The sequence below is a fragment of the Nilaparvata lugens genome, chromosome 3, assembly GCF_014356525.2.
Source record: "Nilaparvata lugens isolate BPH chromosome 3, ASM1435652v1, whole genome shotgun sequence".
Classification (NCBI taxonomy): Eukaryota; Metazoa; Arthropoda; class Insecta; order Hemiptera; family Delphacidae; genus Nilaparvata; species Nilaparvata lugens.
In genome coordinates this window covers 3,372,182-3,394,667 of record NC_052506.1, presented here as the reverse complement: position 1 = coordinate 3,394,667, position 22,486 = coordinate 3,372,182, and the positions used below count along the sequence as shown (strand labels likewise).

General features: G+C 31.1%; 1 protein-coding gene across 1 annotated transcript; it reads right to left on the bottom strand.

The window, feature by feature from the left end:
* Positions 1 to 1,317: 1,317 nt before the first annotated feature.
* LOC111062447 (alpha-tocopherol transfer protein-like) lies at positions 1,318 to 22,062 on the bottom strand (the record flags this gene model as incomplete). Its single annotated transcript, XM_039425298.1, has 7 exons — positions 1,318 to 3,433; positions 6,120 to 6,270; positions 9,566 to 9,676; positions 12,365 to 12,558; positions 15,892 to 16,045; positions 19,033 to 19,127; positions 21,867 to 22,062. Coding segments are annotated over 7 exons (951 nt in total), but the record flags the coding sequence as incomplete, so codon positions are not given.
* Positions 22,063 to 22,486: the final 424 nt, after the last annotated feature.

The following is a 22,486-nucleotide window of genomic DNA, read 5'->3' as shown; positions in this document are numbered from 1 at the left end:
CAATGCAGAGAATCGGCATCGCTATTCTTCTATCTTTATCCACTGCCATTATAATGTGGACCACACTATAGTATTTCTATGAACAGTAGACCTAACGCAGTATTCTCATCCACAAGTACCTGATTGAAACTATAGACCTTATGGAAATACAGCAATAGACTGGCTTCTCCACACATCTGTGTAATCACTTGTTGGCTGATTTATGATGAATAATTCTATAGTCTGATTTTTACTCTAATTTTGGCGTATGAAGGAGGCTCCTTTTTCCTTTTATATTATCCTTGAAATGCAAAACTTTCAAAAACCTTGTTTATACGTCGACGCGCAATTAAAAAAGGAACATACCTGTCAAATTTCATGAAAATCTATTACCGCGTTTCGCCGTAAATGCGCAACATATAAACATTTAACATTAAGAGAAATGCCAAACCGTCGACTCGAATCTTAGACCTCACTTCGCTCGGTCAATTATCGATAAGTAATAATATCGAGTGACCTGGCTGGCTCAGGTCTGGTGTCAGAGTTTTCAGGTCGTAACTGATCAATTTCAGGGCCTCTGACATGACCTTACGACTGCTTTTTAGGCACTTAACGTGTCCATCCGAGACACGGGAGTGGCCCGAGATATTTTTTTTATCGATAAATAAAATAATTAGACAAAAATAAAATCTTGTATGGTACAATTTTGATTTATTAAAAATAAATATATATAATCTTACTTTACACCGATTGAATGAATTACAAATCACAGTAAAAAATAATATATTATATACTAAAAACGTAAGAATGAGCAATATTCAGTCCGTAGGAAGGTTAATACATAGAATTGGATTTTTAAATTCTTCAATTTTAAGGTTGGGTTAAAACAGTTGTACACCAAACAAAAGTAGTTTCTCTAATAGCTCCTTTCATAAATTCTTAAATCTATTTAAGAGATAGATTCTTAAATCTAAGTGAATAGATTTAAGAATCTCATCATATTCAAATCAGTGAATAGATTTAAGAATCTATCTCTTAAATAGATTTAAGAATCTAAGATTGAATTTAAGATTTCAATCTTTAATAGATTTCTTAAATAACACCTTCGATAATACCTGGAGCAAATATTTCAAAAACCTACTTGCGTTTGATAGTGTGTTTGATTGCGTTTGGTGTTTGAAATTGTTTTCTAATAGTTTTATTCAATTATTCATTATTCATTATTCATTAAAGATTTCAATCTTTAATAGATTTCTCAAATAACACCTTCGATAATACCTGGAGCACATATTTCAAAAACCTACTTGCGTTTGATATTATGTTTGGTGTTTGAAATTGTTTTCTAATAGTTTTTAGTCAATTATTCATTATGTAAGACCATATAATAAATATTCAGTATCCCTTCTCTGTGTTAAGAAGTAAAATTTGATGTGAAGACTGTCTTAACTAATTGATAATATTCAAAATTCATCCTTTTATATTGAATATTAGCCATATTGAACTTTATCAATAATTCTTATTATAAAATGTCTTCCATAGGCTTATATTCAAACTAAGGGTTGAGAGTATGATATTGAATGTTCTATTGATTTGTACAAAGAAAACTATTGCCATTAAATACAATTAAACTCAATCAAAGAGAGTCTTCTTTGTCTTTTGTCCTCCTCCCTTTGGTAGAGAGTTAGTGGGGAGGATATTTTTAATATTCTTTCCGAAGAATGGACATTGATATGTCCAAAGCTCCGCCAATTTATGTAGATGCATAACAATATGATTATTATCTATAGTTATTATATTACAAATTGCTTTTTCATATCATATACTGTTCAATAATTATTTTCTTAGTCTATATTATGTAAATTCATCTATAATTTTGCTGTATTGTAAGCTATTGTATATAAGTGTATAAGCCAGTATATATTGTAATCTACATAAATAAAGTACTCAATCAATCAATCAAATTCAACTGATCGATTGTGTATTTTATACAGGAAGATAAAGGAGAAGGGAATTATTCCCTGAATATCATAAAAATAAAATGTTATATTAATATTCCTGAATATCAATATTTTCTGTGGTATCAGAAAAGCACTGCTGGAATTGTGATTCAAATGCCAATTGTGGGAAGTATATCAAATTCTATAATTATATTCAATTATTTTTAAATTTTAGTAAATCTGGATTGTGACATGAGCTGTTTTACAGTACCGCATATCGGTCACCTATTTTGAATAAAAGTTTCTCAACTTTTTGCGCATTCAGCTATTTTTTGCTTCTGCCAGGTTTCAAACAATAATATCGAAACTAATTTTGTGGAATATTTACTGAAACTGATTTCGATATTGATTCAAAAACTAACCAATTTTTTATGCAAAAGTTACATTCAAGTAAGACAGTAAGCTCTGATATTTAGACAATATATCACAATAATTTATTCTTTGTGATTTCTATGATAGTTGGAATGATTTCACTTGAAAAAATAAAAATTAAACTTTATCTACAGGATTTTAATACATTCATGTTGGAAAAAGTATATCTATATTACAGTGTTGATTTCGAAATAATAACTTAATTCAACCAGTAACCACTTAATTTATGTAATACCTAGTATATATAATCACATCCTCATACAAATTGTCTATGATCTCATGCAGTACCTAATTTATACAATATCTATACATAGTAATTAATATCAATTATGCTAATTTGATATATTATATGAGGTAAGTAAATTTAAGGTAAATTGATTTGAAATCAACTTTCATGGAAATTGAAAATTTCTTGCCGCCGGTTTAGTATGCACAAATATCCAATCGAATTGAACCTCCGTAAAATGACGTGTCCTAAACATCAATGGAAATATAATGCGTCATCTTACGGCGGTTAAATTCAACTGACACATAGTTGTGAAGTTGAAGAGAGTATGCCAATAAGTATATAGTGATAATCCATTCAACATTATTTTGAAATTCAATATTTTTTGTTTGTTAATTTGAGTTTTAATAATTATTTCAATATATGCTGAATCTTGTTACCTTATGAATTTCTAGAATAAAGTTGAAGAGAATATGCCAATGAGTATAATAGTGATAATCCATTCAACATTATTTTGAAATTCAATATTTTTTGTTTGTTAATTTGAGTTTTAATGATTATTTCAATATAATATGCTGAATCTCGTTTCCTTATGAATTTCGAGAATAATTAATAAGTTCTGTATACAGCATGGCCGTACAAATCATGGCTGTATAAAATAGCTGTATACAACTAACATGGCTGTATAAATCATGGATTTCTTCGTTGGCAGAAATGTCATTGGAAATTTGTTTTTGATTAAGTTTATTTTGATTATATCCTCTTTGTCAGGAATGCATTTTGAATTTGATCACGAATTAGCGATCAACTCATGACTTCTTGTTGTTCTTGGTGTTCTTGTAGCCATAGGAGTTGACAGCTGAAAAAATAGAAAAGTATATTAGTTTTTGTAAATGAACATTTTATAAATTTATTTTATTATTTATTTACATTACTACTTACTTACTGCGGTGGTTTATTCATTTATTTATCTATTTATTTACTTATTGAATAGAGCAAAAACAATACAATAGAGTCGGAAAATAAAAAAAACAGGCTATTGCCCAAAACTTCTTCAATTCCTAATTTTATCTCAAATTGTCTAAATATTAATGTAGGTTATGTCTATTTCAATTTCTTCAGCTACTAATCATCAGTCTGACACTTTACATCAGAATAAAACAAACAATTTCAAATGTCGTTAGATTGATGATAAAATAACTTTCGAAAAACATTAAACAAACTTCAAATATTTTTACAAATTCATTATAAAGTGGACCTCACTATAATATATCAGAATGCGTTTACACAAGTGCAGGTTCTGTTACCTTTATCTATTAGCTATAATAATCAATTCATGATTATTTTTCATCCTGCTGAGCTGTGTGTTTTTGTTATCTTGTTGTTTGTGATTGTAAATTAGAATAAAAATATGAATTTGAATTTTTGAATATAAGGCTGTTCGGAACACCTTTTTATTTTCATTTTAATTGGCGGATAATCTTTTTCAATATAATTTTCAAGATCATAAAAAGTGGCAACTGAAATTGTTAAGTGGTCTGATAAGCGAGTTATGGGGTTGTTGAAGTGCTAAACTCCGTTTTCATTCCAGATCATAAACGGTTTCGAATTTTCCATTGGAGTTTTTTTTAATACATTCAGTATATCATTGGCTTTGTGCTAATATGCGTTTTTTGCGATTAATGCTAGAATAAAAAAGTTATCGAATTTACAAAAAATGTTACTTTTTTATTTATGAACGATATGGGGAATAAAATGTTTTAGTTTGGAAAGATACATTTTTGAATTTTTAAGAGAAGTTCTATAGGTGCGTACAGATATACGCGCCGCGAACATGAGCAATTCACTTTTAATCAGCTGACTATATCTGTATTTTCACAGAAACGGTAAGATAGAGATATAAAAAGCTTGGCATCAGCTGATTAAAAGTTAATTGCTCATGTTCGCGGCGCGTATATCTGTACGCATCTTAATAATATAGTCAAAACCGTTTATGATCTGGAAAGAAAACGAAGTTTAGCACTTCAACAACCCATAACTCGCTTATCAGACCACTTGAAAATTTCATTTGCCACTTTTTCTCACTCTTATAATGATCTTAACTATTATATTGTAAAACATTATCCAATTTAAATAATAAAAAAATGTACCGTACAGCCTTAATTGATTTACCTTCGTATTACTTTTCAAGCATGAGAAAGACTTGTTTTTGGAGAAGGTGTGTTTTTGATATTTTATAGCTTGTGAATATGGTGAATTGGCATAAAAAATATGAATTTGAATCTAATAGTTTTACCTTCGCATTTTCTTATTTCTGAATTTAATAGATTTACCATCATATTCCTGAAAGACCTGTTTTTGAAGAAGGCGTGGTTTTGATATCTCATAACTTGTAATAATTGTGAATATGTATTGTAAATTGGAATGAAAAATATGAATTTGAATTTTTGAATTTAATAGTTTTACCTTCGTATTTCTTATTTTTGAATTTAATAGATTTACCTTCGTATTCTTTTTCAAGCATGAGAAAGACTTGTTTTTGGAGAAGGCGTGGTTTTTTATCTTATATTGCTTGAGCATATGGTGAATTGGAATAAAAAATATGAATTTGAATTTGATAGTTTTACCTTCGTATCTCTTATTTATTTTGAATTTAATAGATTTACCTCGTATTCCTTTTCAAGCATGCATGAGAAAGAACTGTTTTTGGAGAAGATGTGTTTCTGTCTATCTTATTGCTTGTAATTGTGGATATGTATTGTAAATTGGAATAAAAAATATGAATTTGAATTTTTTAATCTAATAGTTTTACTTTCGTATTTCTTATTTCTGAATTAAATAGATTTACCTTCATATTCCTGAAAGACCTGTTTTTGGAGAAGGCGTGGTTTTGATATCTCATATCTTATTGCTTGTGAATATGGTGAATTGGAATAAAAAATAAAAATTATAATTTTTGAATTTAATAGTTTTACCTTCGTATTTATTATTTTTGAATTTAATAGATTCACTTTTTAAGCATGAGAACGACCTATCCTTCGAGAAGGTGTGATTTTGATATCTTATAGCTTGTAATTGTGGATATTTATTGTAAATTGGAATAAAAAATATGAATTTGAATTTAATAGTTTTAATTGAAGTTGCTTTCCATGACGAAACACTATATAATAACTTTGTTGAAGTTCTGACATTTTGTTAGTAGTAAATATTTGAAAAAATATTTTACAGGCTTTATCAGCCTGGCTGATGAAGCTCCTCTTCAGGAGTGAAATGCATTCCTCAATACTCAAACAAAGTAAGTGTTTTTTTTTTCAAATATTTACTAGTAACACAGTGTCAGAACTTCAACAAAGTTAATAGTTTTCCTTCGTATTTCTTATTTATTTTGAATTTAATAGATTTACCTCGTATTCCTTTTCAAGCATGAGAAAGACCTGTTTTTGAAGAAGGTGTGTTTCTGATATCTTATTGCTTGTAATTGTGAATATGTATTGTAAATTGGAATAAAAAAATACAAATTTGATTTTTGAATTGAATAGTTTTACCTTCGTATTCCTTTTCGAGCATGAGAAGGACCTGGTACCAGTCGACCCCCTTGACACGCGGCACATCCAGTGTACCGCCGTAGCACTCAGGCAGACACTTGGGGCTCAAGTGCTGATGTAGCGAATCTCGGTCGGTTCCGTGGAAGATAATCTGAAAATAATGTTGATTGATAAATTATGGATGTTGAATAATATGAAAAACCTGGTGTGGCGCACTCACACAACTTTCCTTGCCGTTGATCACCTGACGCTAGTGATCACGCGCATCTCAAGTCAACTATTTATTTATTTGCCAAAAACAAAATACAAAAAAGCTTTACAAAAAATAAATATAAGTATAATGCTACTGCACTTAAACCAAGATACATACATTTATTTAATTAGATATAATAACGAAATGATATCCTTTTTATTATAAATAATAGTTTTAAAATGAAGATTCAATTTATGATCACATGCATAAGTACGGTACAGTAGGTGAGGCAAAAACACCGGCAAAAGTGTTAAAAAATTTATTCAATCATTCAGAATTATACAACTTACAGAAAAGTACCACATGCTAACTTACGCCCAAACGGTTCCAATTCTAATTTATACAACAGTTCAAATGTAGCTAGAGGTTATGTCACTTCAAAATTCTTCTATTACACACTCAATTTACAATCCATACACACAAAAATCATTTCAACTATTCAAAGATCTGAGCTAGCTGGTGACAGGACAATAACGCTGGAGACACACGAGGTCTGCTATCTCTACATAGTAAATGATTTAATAGAATTAACAGTTGCCAACAGTTTGCAATTGAATAATCACACTTTCTCGAATTTCGAGCTTATTTTCAATTTTAGGTGAAAATGTTACTGAACATTAATTGTAGAGATTTCCTCAATATTTTCCACTTAATTTTTCTTGTTTAAATTGTATCTGAAGCCTGATAATTGAGAATCTAAAATCAAACTTTGCATAGATGGGGCGGAGCTCCTGAAATTTTTACAGATATGGGACTTGTGGCAGTTGATAAAACTCATCAATGACTATTTTAGGTATAAATTTGATCAAAATCGTTGGAGCCGTTTTCGAGAAAATTGCGAAAAACCCTGTTTTTGACAACTTTTCGCCATTTTAGCCGCCATCTTGATTTGCATTCAATCGAAATTGTTCGTGTCAGATCCTTCTATTATTGTAAGGACCTTAAGTTACAAATTTCAAGTCATTCCGTTAATTGGGAGATGAGATATCGTGTACACAGACGCACATACACTCATGAGCTGCGTACACATATTCGCGCTTCCAACCAGCACCGAGCACACACACACACACACACACACACACACACACACACACACACACACACACACACACACACACACACACACACACACACACACACACACACGCATACATACCAATACCCAAAAACCACTTTTTTGGACTCAGGGGACCTTGAAACGTATAATTGGGGTACCTACCTTAATTTTTTACTTTCCTTGCCCACTATACCATAGGTAAGGAAAGTATTGCTTTCCAAAAAAAATTAAGGTACCCCAATTTCAAGTTTTCTATACGTTTCAAGGTCCCCTGAGTCCAAAAACATGATTTTTGGGTGTTGGTCTGTGTGTGTGTATGTGTGTATGTGTGTGTGTGTGTATGTCTGTGAACACGATAACTCCATTCCTAATTAACCGATCGACTTGAAATTTTAAACTTAAGGTCCCTATACCATGAGGACCCGACAATAAGAAATTCAATAAAATTCAATTCAAGATGGCGGAAAAAATGGCGGATAATTACTAAAAAACCATGTTTTTCACGTTTTTCTCGAAAATGGCTCTAACGATTTTCTTCAAATTCATATCATGGATAGCTATTTATAAGCCCTATCAACTAGCATAAGTCTCATTTCTGAGAAAATTATCTTAATAGATATTTTATATAGTCCAAAAGTCCAAACATGTTGTATACTAAAAACACTCCACCTCTATGGGCTACTTTTATACAAATTGATAAAAACAATATAAAAACTTTAAGTACCCTTTATTGTTAAAAACTTAAACTTTAAGAAATTTTAACATAATTTTATGTTGAAATAATAAATATTAAAAAATAATAAATATTAAAAAATAATAAATATGTTTTCAATAATTATTATTATTTTTACATACGTTACCTAATATTATTATTTTTAATTATTTTAAAGTTTTTAATAATAAAGGATAAGTTACTACAAGTTTTTATATTGTTTTTATTAATATTTTGTACACTTTCTATTTCAAGACTAAAGAAATTTAATCTCTATTCAAATGAATAGAATAATGTTAAAAGAGGGTTATTTGATTTTTAATTTTCATGTAAATACGAGTATCCCTCAGTGAAAACGTGATTATAAATGGAAAATGACTTAGGCTACTGTTATATAAAATCTTGTAAAATAGTACCTATACTAGTTATAATATACAGGATCTGTATAAGTAACCGGACTGACCTCAGGACATTTTTTATTGGCAAAATATGTACAATTTTTCTTCAGGAATCTTTAAAGTAGTCCCCATCGGAGTCGATAACACGCTGATACCGGATTTTCCAATCACTGAACGATCCCTGGAAGTCGGCAACCTTTATACTGTCTAGAGCCCTCGTCGTAGCACGTTGAACGTTTTCCAGAGTCCTGAACAGCGTCCCCTTAAGTTGTCTTTTGATCTTGGGGAACAAAAAGATGTCCGGCGGTGCCATAAACGGGATGTAAGGAGGATGTGGCAACGTTATCCTCGACTGTTTGGCCAACTGTTCGGTGACGAGCAGGCAGGTGTGCCCCCAAGATCAAGAGACAACTTAAGGGGACGCGGTTCAGGACTCTGGAAAACGTTCAACGTGCTACGACGAGGGCTCTAGACAGTATAGAGGTTGCCGACTTCCAGGGAGCGTTCAGGGATTGGAAAATTCGGTATCAGCGTTTTATCGACTTCAATGGGAACTACTTTAAAGATTCCTGAAGAGAAATTGTACATATTTTGCCAATAAAAAATGTCCTGAGGTCAGTCCGGTTACTTATTATACAGACCCTGTATGTATAGTTAAAAAAATACCCTCTTTTTGAAAATTCCTAGCTCCGGAACCAAAAATGGTAGTCCTGCGCGACCACTCAATTTATTGGAAATTTCATTCTCTTTACTTTTGTCGAGAATGCTTTTCCTTAAGAAACTCAAGGTTTTCGAGATTAAATAGAAACATTGAAAAAGTCCGAAATTTTGAGGGGTTTTGGAGAGTTTGGGGGGTGGAGCCGCCCTCTGGCGTGTCAGCAAATTCCAGATTAGAATTCAGCGCCCCAAAATACATATAGAACCGTCGAGAGAAATTCTTTAGGGGCTGTTTCCTGAAAAACGACCATTTGACTGGACTATTAACGAGTGTTGAATTTGAAAACAAGATATTATATTATTACTCACCCTGCTTCTCAGTTTCTCCTTCAGGAATGGTTTGAAGAGATTAAATACAATGTTGAAGATGAATGGTTGGTTTACAATGTGGACACCTTTTATTCTCATTGGTACACTCTCCTGTAACAGATAAAAATATAATTTATGCATTGATAAAATAGAAGAAAAAAAATTATAGGGAATTCTCATCAACTGCATAGTAAAGGTAAACATAATTTCAATTTCATTTATTGCCGATTAGAATATTCAAGAATAGACATATTAAAAAAATCTTTATAATATGACATATCATTTAAAATATGATAAAATAACATAATTACTCATACATATACTTGAATAAAATTAAAATTAAATATAAAATCTAGGCATCACCAGCAACAAGAAACTTTTTGTCCTCTGTGAGAGTTGAAAAACAGTAGAAGAAATAAAATATAAATCTGGGCTTACACCAAAGTTATTAACAAAATGTTAATAGCTTAATCCTTATAGATTCTATTAGATTAAACAGAACTTGACAAACACATATGTTCATCATGTGTATGATAAGTTATGTTCAATCTGATACAATCTATAAGGATTAAGTTATTAACATTTTATAATTAACTTTGGTGTAAAGGCAGCTTAAGATTTCGAAATAATGCAGAAAATTTAGGTTAAATTTAACTAATAATTACTATAGAAACTTTAGAACAGCAGAATCATGAAAATATAAAAGACTATAAAATGAAAATAAAAGAATTAAAATTGGATAGCTATATTTAAGATAAAGAATATTCCCTCTTAATCCACTCATTGACGCTCTTTTTACTAATTTTGAAATCCAAGTCAAAAGGTATTGCATTGATCAGTTACTGCTTGTGTAAATTAGCTGTCTTCTGATCAATGAAAGTTTAGTAGGATAAACTTGAAATTTCTCTGTTACACCTGTCTGAATTTATAAGTGTTCTTGATCAGCTGATCAGCTGAGAAATATTTTTATTTTTTACCAACAGTATTTTTTTATTAATAAAAGTTATCAGTAGTTAACGGTACGGTACCCTTTTATTTCATCAAGCAAATTTGATAAAATAAAAGGAGAATGATAAATTTTATTGTTAATCTCAGTAAATGAAAAAAAAGTTAGATAATTTAAGTACATAATTATTTGTATTTTATATTTCATATTATTCATAATTTTTGTAATTACTGTATTTTTGGAATAAAGAATACCTATTTTTGATTGATTGATTGATTGAATTATTTTAAAGGGTAAGGGTAAGCATTCCTGACCGGCAATTAGGAGGTACCGGGTTCGATTCCCGGACTGACAAATAATTTTTGTATAGTACGCTCATCGAATTTCCATCTATAGTGAGGTCACTTATAATGGCAGTGGAGAAAGATAGGTGAAAAACGTTGCCGATCCTCTTGTCTTGTCAATGCCTTCTATAGACGGTAGCTGATACAGGTTTATTGATGCAATATTAACTTTTCATTCTCGTTAAATAATCAATTATATTTTACTAAGCAAGAAATTTTATTTTATAATGAATTCCCATAATTAAGATGAAATATTTTGTTGATTAATCATTAATTCTACATTGTTAAAAGACGATCTGACAACAGAGCAAAGCGAGATAAAGGTAGCGCCATCAGCTTTGTTGAATGATAGACAAGGATAGCAATCAAACACTGCCATTATAGCGTGAACCTCACTATAGAACTGTCCCATTTCCAACCTCGTATATATATTTTATCAAGCAAGAAATCATATTTTTCCCAATAATTTTATAATGGATTTCCATAATTAAGATGAAATATTTTTTTATTATTAATTCTACATTGTTAAAATACGATCTGGAAACAAAGCAAAGCGAGAAAGAGATAGCGCTATCCGCTTCGTTGAATGATAGATAAGATGCCAATTTATTCAACACATTATATCATAAATATGTAATACAATAAACAGTTGAACATCATCATAGAGATTGATTTAAAATAAGCTACAGAAAGAAACCATACATCAATGAAATATGAAGAGAAAATTATACCGATATAATTGATGCAATGCGCTTATACTTGTATTTATACAATAACTTGTAAGTGCTTAAATACAACTTGTAAGTGCCAATATCTACTAGCTATCACAGAATTCTATAACTCTATAGTAGGCCTTTGCAGCAAGAAAGCTGTATAACTACTTTTGAAAATGCTTATTGACTTAGATTTCAACTCGGCAGGCAATTTGTTGTATAATTTAGCACCAATGTAAGAAGGTATTTTCTCATACAGTTTCAACCTATTGTCTTAAACAACCTATGTTGTCCTATAAGGCTGTGCAAAGGCTAAAAATAAATCTTCTATTGTGATATTTTTCAAAGTTTTTCGATTTGTATATCATCAAGCTATCAAAATGAAAACGTTTTCTCAGGAAAAAATTGATATTTCAGAAAATTTTTGTTTTACTAGATCACAATATCATGGAGAATCCATCCTCTGAATCTCATGGATTTATATCTGACCGAATTTGAAATGTTCTGTCCCAAAAATACAAACTTCAGACGCTCATATCTCAAAAAGTAATGATCGGAAAAAATGTTTTCCTGCGAAAACTTTTTCATTTTGATAGCTTGATGATATACAAATCGAAAAACTTTGAAAAATATCACGAGTAGAAAGTTTATTTTTAGCCTTTGCACAGCTGCTATATAGACAAGTATAGCAATACCATTGCTTATCAAACACTTCCATTATAACGTGGACCTAATAGTAATTCTATGTAATAAAACGTGTATATTAACATAAGGACCAATAAGGCATAAGGCCTACCTGCAGCCAGTCAACTATGCGCTTGGCAAATGGCGGTGTGAACTGCCAGGTCTGCGGCAGACTGAGGCCGTCCATGTCGAAGATGACCTCCGCACCACAGATCTGCGACTGCGGCTCCAACATGGCCGCCTCCAGAAACAAAACTGCACCCTTGTAGACCTCGTCCAGCGAGCACTTGTTGTGCTTCCACTTCTCTGCAAACATCAACACAAATTACATTAATAGTTGACGAGCTTCCACTTCTCTGCAAACATCAACACAAATTACATTAATAGTTGACGAGCTTCCACTTCTCTGCAAACATCAACACAAATTACATTAATAGTTGACGAGCTTCCACTTCTCTGCAAACATCAACAAATTACATTAATAGTTGACGAGCTTCCACTTCTCTGCAAACATCAACACAAATTACATTAATAGTTGACGAGCTTCCACTTCTCTGCAAACATCGACACAAATTACATTAATAGTTGACAAGCTTCCACTTCTCTGCAAACATCGACACAAATTACATTAATAGTTGACAAGCTTCCACTTCTCTGCAAACATCAACACAAATTACATTAATAGTTGACGAGCTTCCACTTCTCTGCAAACATCACACAAATTACATTAATAGTTGACGAGCTTCCACTTCTCTGCAAACATCAACACAAATTACATTAATAGTTGACGAGCTTCCACTTCTCTGCAAACATCAACACAAATTACATTAATAGTTGACGAGCTTCCACTTCTCTGCAAACATCAACACAAATTACATTAATAGTTGACGAGCTTCCACTTCTCTGCAAACATCGACACAAATTACATTAATAGTTGACGAGCTTCCACTTCTCTGTAAACATCAACACAAATTACATTAATAGTTGACGAGCTTCCACTTCTCTGCAAACATCAACACAAATTACATTAATAGTTGACGAGCTTCCACTACTCTGTAAACATCAACACAAATTACATTAACAGCTGAGCATTAATTGATTGTCAAAAATATTCATCTTATTTGAATCAATTTTAATACAGTATAGGTACTGTTAGTTTTGAATGATCTATTACATTAATATCGGGGCACCGAGCTTCGCTCGTTATTCATTTATTGATAAACAGAACACAATATAAATTCTTTAAAATGATTGGGGAAGGACTAAAGCTGGGTTACACTAAAGTTATCAACAAAATGTTAATAACTTATTAATCCTTATAGATTCTATTAGATTGAACGGAACTTGACAAACACATAAATGTTCATCATGTGTATGATAAGTCATGTTCAATCTAATAGAATCTAAAAGGATTAAGTTATTAACATTTTGTTAGTAACTTTGGTGTAAACGAAGCTTTAGTACCCTTTACACAACATGTAAATATTTTGAAAAGAACACATAGATTTCTATTTTCATTTATATTCAAGAGTAGCCCTAAAGAAGAACAGACTATTGTTGGGGAAGGACTAACAGGCACAGCCCAAAACTGTTTCTTCCCCGAATTTTAAATTATACACTATAAATAGTCCAAAAAGTAGGTTTTGTTCCATACACTTGAATTCAGGTCCAATTTTCAGTCCAAATATTTGAAAACAGAATGGTTCTAATTCAGATTGTTTACAAACAAAATTGAATAACAAAATAACACTTGAAACTTCAAAATAATGTTCAACTTTGAAAATCATGATATAGGCTACTCTAATTTAGAATGATATACCATGTCATGTCAACAAACCAGATTATTTTGATCAAGTCGATTAAAATTTCTAGATAATATTTCTCGTGAGATAAGCTGATTGATTACACAGCTGAACATAATTATGTCTCTCTCCCACACGCGCATCTTCTGTAATCGACAGACGACGAGATTATCATCATTCTGTTTTTCATAACATAATTATGTCTCTCTCCCACACGCGCATCTTCTGTAATCGACAGACGACGAGATTATCATCATTCTGTTTTTCATAACATAATTCTGTCTCTCTCCCACACGCGCATCTTCTGTAATCGACAGACGACGAGATTATCATCATTCTGTTTTTTTAAAGATGAAAAATTATTATCCTTTTCATGTCCTTCAGCGAGTTTTCCCAGGGATGAGACCTAGTGCAATCGAGTTTTTATATCATACGGTAAACCTATGATAGCTATATGATACTAGCCTTTGTTATAAATTTCGTGAAAATCGTTAGAGCCATTTTTTTCGATTGTTTGTAGTTTTTATATATAGTTTTTTTCAATGTATAATTTTCGAGATCCGTTGGACATAAATAACCATAAATATAATTAACCAATAACCAAATATAAAAATATATTATACTGAAATTGCTCGCTTAATATAATAGCACTGATTATCTGGACCAGTTATCCGGATGACGTTCGGTTATCCGACTCTAGTCGCGCGACGACTTTATCAACAGCTGTTCGACTATAGAGCAGCTATAGGCTAGTAGGCTATGGCTACAGCAGATACAGCTATAGCAGCTAATACATCGCGGCTACAGAGTCGTCGCTCAGGAATTGGAACTTGAACAATAGATAATTAATCAACCTATTTGCTTTAAATATAGTTTCTTCATTTAAAAAAGTATAGTTTCTTACTTAGGAATTTGACCTCTATACAATAAATTAATAATTATTGTTAAACGAAAATCCAAATTAAGTATTCAATTATTGTAGTTTAATAGCTACTAAAACTGAAGTTTATCGCTTCGGTCTGAAAAAAAATGTATGATAATATCAGATAGATGGAAATTACTGAGATATTGCAATTATTCAAATGCAAATGAATTAATAATTATTGTTAAACGAAAATCCAAATTAAATGCTTCAATTCACCCCGAAGACTTCTGCTACTGCAAATATTGACAACAGGGTTAAAAGCTAGATGGAAATTTGATGAGAGCTACTATCCAAAAATTATTTGCCAGCCCGGGAATCGAACCCGGTGCCTCCTAATTGCTAGTCAGAGGTTTGCTCGCCCTTAAATAAAAATTATCAACAATTCTACTAAAAAGTGATACTACCTTACATTAGAGCATCATTAGGTGCTTCAAATATATAATTTTTTAAATGTGTGAATTCAGGGCTACTTATATTTATTCATGAAATAGTATTATAGTTGATGTTGCTTTCCATGACGAAACACTATAAATAACTTTGTTGTAATTCAGAGACTGTGTTACTTGTAAATATTTGAAAAAAAAAATACTTACTTTAAACATTTCACTTCAGGAGTGAAATGCATTCCTCAATACTCCAATAAAAGTAAGTATTTTTTATCAAATATTTACAAGTAACACAGTGTCTGAATTACAACAAAGAATAATAAATTATAATAGCTATATTTTTTGGAAATTAATAAAATAATATACTGGAAATACACATTATAACAACTATGTAGTTTCAGTGCGACCCACACCATCTTCATGTTAAAAAAAAATCAATCTATTATTTTATTAATTTCAATAAAAGGGTAATATAATTTTATTTTATAAATATAGTTTTTATATTTTGAATAGTATCGTTACTCACTTCCCAACTCAAGAATGAGGATTCTTCTGCCGAGTTGATCGCGTCTGGGCAGAACTGTGAGGATGTCATGGCTGAACACGTTCTTCTCCCTCGAGGGCAGCAGGTTGTCATACACATTTTTGTGCTTCACTTTGAATTGGTAGTAGTTTTTCACCTAAAAATCAAACAATTATTAATGAAAAAAACAATATCAGAGAAGTATAATAATTAGCTCTTCAATGTTGTTTTTAATCACTATTAAATCATTATTAACTACCGTATTAACCTTCCGGTAGTCGCGCCCCACTCAATCACACGATCAGTCGCGTGTTGTATTTTGTACAACATCCAATTTGTTATGTACTATGTTTACTGTCAAAGCATATTAATTAATTGTATAATTACTTTTTCCATCTTCTTGGATTATTGTACGCCTATGAACATTTGGATGATTACCATTTCATAGCCCAATAAGGTACATCAAGCAAAGCCATCAATTCTATGTTATTGGTTCGTTTACAGTCTCCCTATACAGTCTTTCCCTATCTTATGCACAGTGCGACTCATGCACTGTCGCGACTAAATGGCACCTAAAGACTGAACCATTGCTCGGTTGATACTGCAACTCAGTGGAGTGATGGGGAGAAAGTTTTGGAATGCATAGGTGACTCATTTACTGACACCACCCAATCCAATAGTTTTGTACAGAAAAAAACTACTTTATACAACAGCGCGACCGCTGGAAGATTAAACGAAAATTCCAATTTAATGATGTAAATATTGAATAGCCTACTATTAAATCACTTTTTTGATATCAAATAGAACGATGTATGAATCAGGGCTACTTTCTTCTATTTATAAGGTCCTATAATTTTAATTTTAAATTGATTTAAATTATAATTTTAAAGGCTACTATAATTCTATTTTATAAATAGAACGACTAGCAATCAAATTTCCTCAATAAATGAATTAGCCTCATGCGTATTTTTTCATAAGAGTGTGACGACAAGAAATAAGTCTATCATTTTTCTCACGTTTCCAGTATTTTTGCGTATCATTGATTGAGACATATCATTACATATGCAATTACAAATAAAGTTACAGTGTTCACTTTTTGGTGAGAGCAATTCTTATTTATCTGAAAATAAAACATTCAAATAGCATAGCCCTACCCTTCATTGAAAACTTTCATTCACAACATATGCCATTTTCAGTTGAGTGATTTATTTTAATTAATATGCTTTGAGACATGTAGTGAACAAAAGTTTTTAATAAAGGGTGTATATGGATTTTCTATTTCCTTATAATGATACAGTGATTTCTCATTCTCATACTATCAAAATATGAATTGACGTGGTTAAGTGGTTGAGTGGACATTATTGTCCAAACTTCGCCACGTCAACATAAATAAAAAAGTCATTCTATTCTATTCTAAAATAGGATTTTTGCAACTACACTTCTATGAATGTTGATGCAAACTTACGAGGGTTAGAGCACTTTCTGGGTAGAATTTGGTTGGTCTGAGGAATCGTATTAACCAAGCATCGGAATCAATTGGTGCCTTAAGATCGGTCTCCTCTGAAATTAAAAAAATGATTAATTAAAAATTAATATGAATTGATTAATCACAGTAGGCCCAATACTGGTTATAAATTCCATACACCAGCATGAAAATAATTAGATGATAATTTCGTGAATGGGCCTATTATTTAACAGAAATTGAATAAAACAATTGAAAGAATAAGATGTTGATGTTGTCAACACCACTATATTTGTTCAAAATCAATTAAAATTACTGAACCAGGTTTCATGGCAACACTTGCCACATCTCCAGCTGAACATTCTTTCAATTATGGAGAAATATCACAACATCTCGTACCATACAATCAAATTATATGAATAAAAAAATATTGAAGTTTACAATATTATAGATATCAGAAGACTCCTGTATAATTTTAATTTCGTCCTATAGTGAGGTCCACATTATAATGGCAGTGTACGATTGACAATACTGTTGCTGTCCTTTTCTAGCATACAACAAAACAGATAGCACTATCTCTCTCTCGCTTTGCAATGTTGTCTATTTGCCAGAATATTTTACAGTATATTTACTTTTGACAGTGACTGTACAAAACTGAACAAACCATATTCTCAGCCGCCATTTTGTTTTCTTCATTCTATCGAAATACTTGAGTACACAAGTCGTATAATTGATTTAAAATGTATTTTTGAAAGAATGGAATAATTTTTAAACATTACCTCATGAGAAACACAAATTAAAATACCTGAAATGACATTTTAAAAGTTCATAACTAACCATCCTAGACCTACTCGTCCGGTATAAATAATATTGAAAAGTTATTTCAGAATTAATCCATTGAAATTACTTATTTTTACTTTAATGACAATGATATCAAATCAAATCAAGTTTTATTCAATGATATCACTTACATGACAAATTCCATTATACAAATGTTATTACAGCTCATTGAATACAATACTGTTTGCTTAAGAAAAATCTTGTCTGCAAACAGCAGTGAAATACATTCAGAACTCAACTAAAAATGCTTATCTATAAACTCAAATGAAAATTTTTTTTCACTTTTTGTGTAGTTGAGAAGTTGATATTGTGGTAATTATTCATATTGAATGAAAAAGACTAAGTAATTGTCAAAAAACCACTGATTTATTGATAGTTAGAAAGACCGGTTTCGGTTATTACACCATTGTCAATCTCTGATAAACAGTGTTTTTTTGACAATTTCTTAGTCTTTTTCATTCAATCAGATGAAAATACTTATCTTAATTAAATTTAATTATCTTAATATATGTTTTGAGACATGTAGTGAACAAAAGTTTTTAATAAAGGGTACTTGGATGTTGTATTTCCTGTTAATGATACAGTGGTTTGTAATTCTTAAGGTGCGTACAGACTTTCGCTCTGCTCTGCAATCGAACGTCACTCGAGCAGATCGATTGATGATCGACCGGGGAGCAAGAGTGGAACGCGAGAAGAGCTAACATCTCCCGTAACGTTCATGATCGGAGTGATTGCGGTGCGTGCGTGGAGCGTGTTGAAGGCGCGTATATTTGTACGCACCTTTATACTATCAAAATAGGATTATTGCAACTACAGTTCTATGGAGTTTAATTCAAACTTACGAGGGTTAGAGCGCTTTCTGGGTAGAATTTGGTTGGTCTGAGGAATCGTATTAACCAAGCATCGGAATCAATTGGTGCCTTAAGATCGGTCTCCTCTGAAATTAAAAAAAATTAATTAAAAATTAATATAAATTGATTAAGCACAGTAGGCATACTGGTCACGAATTCCATACACCAAAATGAAAATTATAGATGATAATTTCGTGAATGGGCTCATTACCGTATTTAACAGAAATTGAATAAAACGATTGAAAGAATAAGATGTTGATGTTGTCAACACCCCTATATTTGTTCAAAATCAATTAAAATTACAGAACCAGGTTTCATGGCAACACCTGCCACATCTTCAGCTGAAAATTCTTTCAATATTATGGAGAAATGCCACAACATATTCTCTTACCATACAATCAATTTTTTTTTTTAATTATATGGATAAAAAATATTGAAGATAATACAATATTATAGATATCAAAAGATTCATGGATAATTTTAATTTTGTCCTATGAGAATTCCACTGTCATTTAATTCATCAGCATTATAAAAAAGATCAGATAGAAACATAGAGAAAAGATAGCATAAGAAGATATCCCCTGGTATAGGTCGTTTATTTTCCAAGATTCAAGACGATTTTTGTAAACTCAGGCATTTTTTATAAACTTAACATTGGAGAATAACTCCCTATATCAATAGGATGTATCATCTTAAGGTGCGTACAGATATACGCGCCACGAGCATGAGAAATTCACTTTTAATCAGCTGATGCCAAGCTTTTTATATCTGTATCTTGCCATTTCCGTGAAAATACAGATATAGTCAGCTGATTAAAAGTGAATTGCTCATGATAAAACATATTCATTCATTTATTAATTTATTTGTGGACAGAATAACAAATCATATAAATATGATTAGGAAGGAACAACAGGCTTGGCCCGAATCTATTCCATTCTAGAAATCTATTCCATTCAAATCATATTGTAGCCTAGAGATAGAAAGAAAATTGGTCAGCAGTGTACGGTCTTCTATAGTGTTTTAAGTAACTTATTCTGAACTTTGTCACATTTTAATGTGAAATAGAGTGTTTTAAATTACGGTACATATATTGATAATATGTATAAATATTATCTGTATAAAATTATTTGAAGGGAAATAAATGTAAGGGTTGATCAAAATATATGCTTCAATACATAAATTTTGATAAATTAATTGAAAGAAAATTGGTCAGCAGTGTACGGTAGTTATATTCTGAACTTTGTCATATTTTAATGTGAAATTAGAGTGTTTTAAATAGGTACGGTACATATATTGTTAATGTAATTATATTATTTGTACAACATTATTTGAAGGAAAATAAATGTATAGGAGTTGAGCAGAATATATGCTTCAATACATAAATTTTGATAAATTAATTTATGTTTCAATTATTTTTTCATAATTGAAAGAAAATTGGACAGCAGTGTAAGGTAGTTATATTCTGAACTTTGTCATATTTTAATGTGAAATAGAGTGTTTTTAATAGGTACGGTACATATATTGTTAATGTAATTATATTATTTGTACAACATTATTTGAAGGAAAATAAATGTATGGGTTGAGCAGAATATATGATTCAATACCTAAATTCTAATAAATTAATTTATGTTTCGTTTGAGTTTTGAATGTCTTTCAATATTTTATATTATTTTCGAAAATTGATTATAAGCACTTGGATGTTGGTAATCACTAAATTGTAAAAAAGAGTTAGGCTATTGTCATTCGTTTTACTATAGTGAGGTCCACGTTATAATGACAGTATTTGATCAACTTTGGTTTTGCTATCCTTGTCTATCATTCGACAAAACCGTTGGCACTATCCTTTTCTCGGTCCACAACGATGCCAGTTATGTTTTTGACAGTGTTGAAAAATGATTAATTAATAAAGAGAATCGGCATCGCTATTCTTCTATCTTTATCCACTGCCTTTATAACGTGGACCTCACTATAGTCAGAAAGATACATCAAGTTATTCTGTTTAATTAATTTATTTTATATTTTTTATTGTATTTTTCTTTATTCATTCTAATTTAGAAGAGTAATTGCATTTGATTTGTTTTGGTTATCACTTGGTGGATATACTGTTAACACAAAATTACTTCAGATGGAAGTTACTGAGATATTGCAATTATTCAAATGCTAATAAATTTATTATTATTATTGTTAAACGAAAATCAGAATTAAATGCTGTAATTCACCCCGAAGACTTCCTGCTACTGCAAATATTGACAACAGGGTAAACAGCTAGATGGAAATCCGATGAGCGCTGCTATCCAGAGATTGTCAGTTTAGTGTAAGAGTAAGCATTCCTGACCGGCAATTGAAGGTACTGGGTTCGATTCCCGGGCTGATAAATAATTTTTGAATAGTAGCGATCATCGAATTTCCATCTAGCTGTTTACCCTGTTGTGAATATGTGCAGTAGCAGAAGTCTTCGGGGTGAATTATAGCATTTAATTTGGATTTTTGTTTAATAATAATAATTACAAAATTACTTCATATTTTTTCTTTATCATTGTTTTTATTGATTAGAATTACTATTAGTATAAGCTACTTTTTATTTTCATTTATCTTGTCTTCTTGTTGTTTATTCATCTTTCAGTATTTTTTTATTTTGTACTGTTCTTTTCACGAACTCACAGCTAGCTCACAAGTCTGACTTCGCTGGCTGTGCTAAAGATTTATTATAATTTACATTTTTTGTCTTATGTATCTTGTATTTTTGCGAAATAAATATTCTATTTTATCCTATTCCATTCTATTCTATTAATTTGTTATTTTGATAAATTGGTGGATTGTCTCACGTTTGAGTAGTTCCCTTAGTGCCTTGACGCTTTCCTGAACAATGTCGGGGCTCTCCCGCAGCTCTTTGCGTGCAATTTCGGAGACATCTTCAGTTGGCGAATCGACCTCCAGTCTCAGTGTGAAATGACCCAGGTCCAGGCAGGGCAGCTCTTTCAGGTCTGATAGCAGGATCTCCTGACCTAAGAACAAAACAAAAAATCAATTAAAACATGAAAAATAAAATAAATTCAGATGAAAATATGTGATGGAATTAGTTTGATTGAGTTACCAATACTTGCAATAAATATATTCAATTAAATGTACAATCAACACAGAATATTTTCTTACAGAACTTGTAGAAAATTTAATTTCGAAGAGAAATATGTAGAATAAGTCTACACCGAATTTCCTGTTCTTGACATAAGACAAATCTACATTGAAACTCTTCTTATTTTTATCAAATCGTACAGAACAGAAATTTTTACACAGTTAAACCATAACTACCCCACTAGACATATGTTGAATTTTGGATTTAATACACCTAGAGCTACCTTTACATCGGTCGATAACAACCCATTTCGTATTGCTCACCTACTTCATCACAATCTTCCAATCACAATAAAAGAGGCTGAGGGATGCA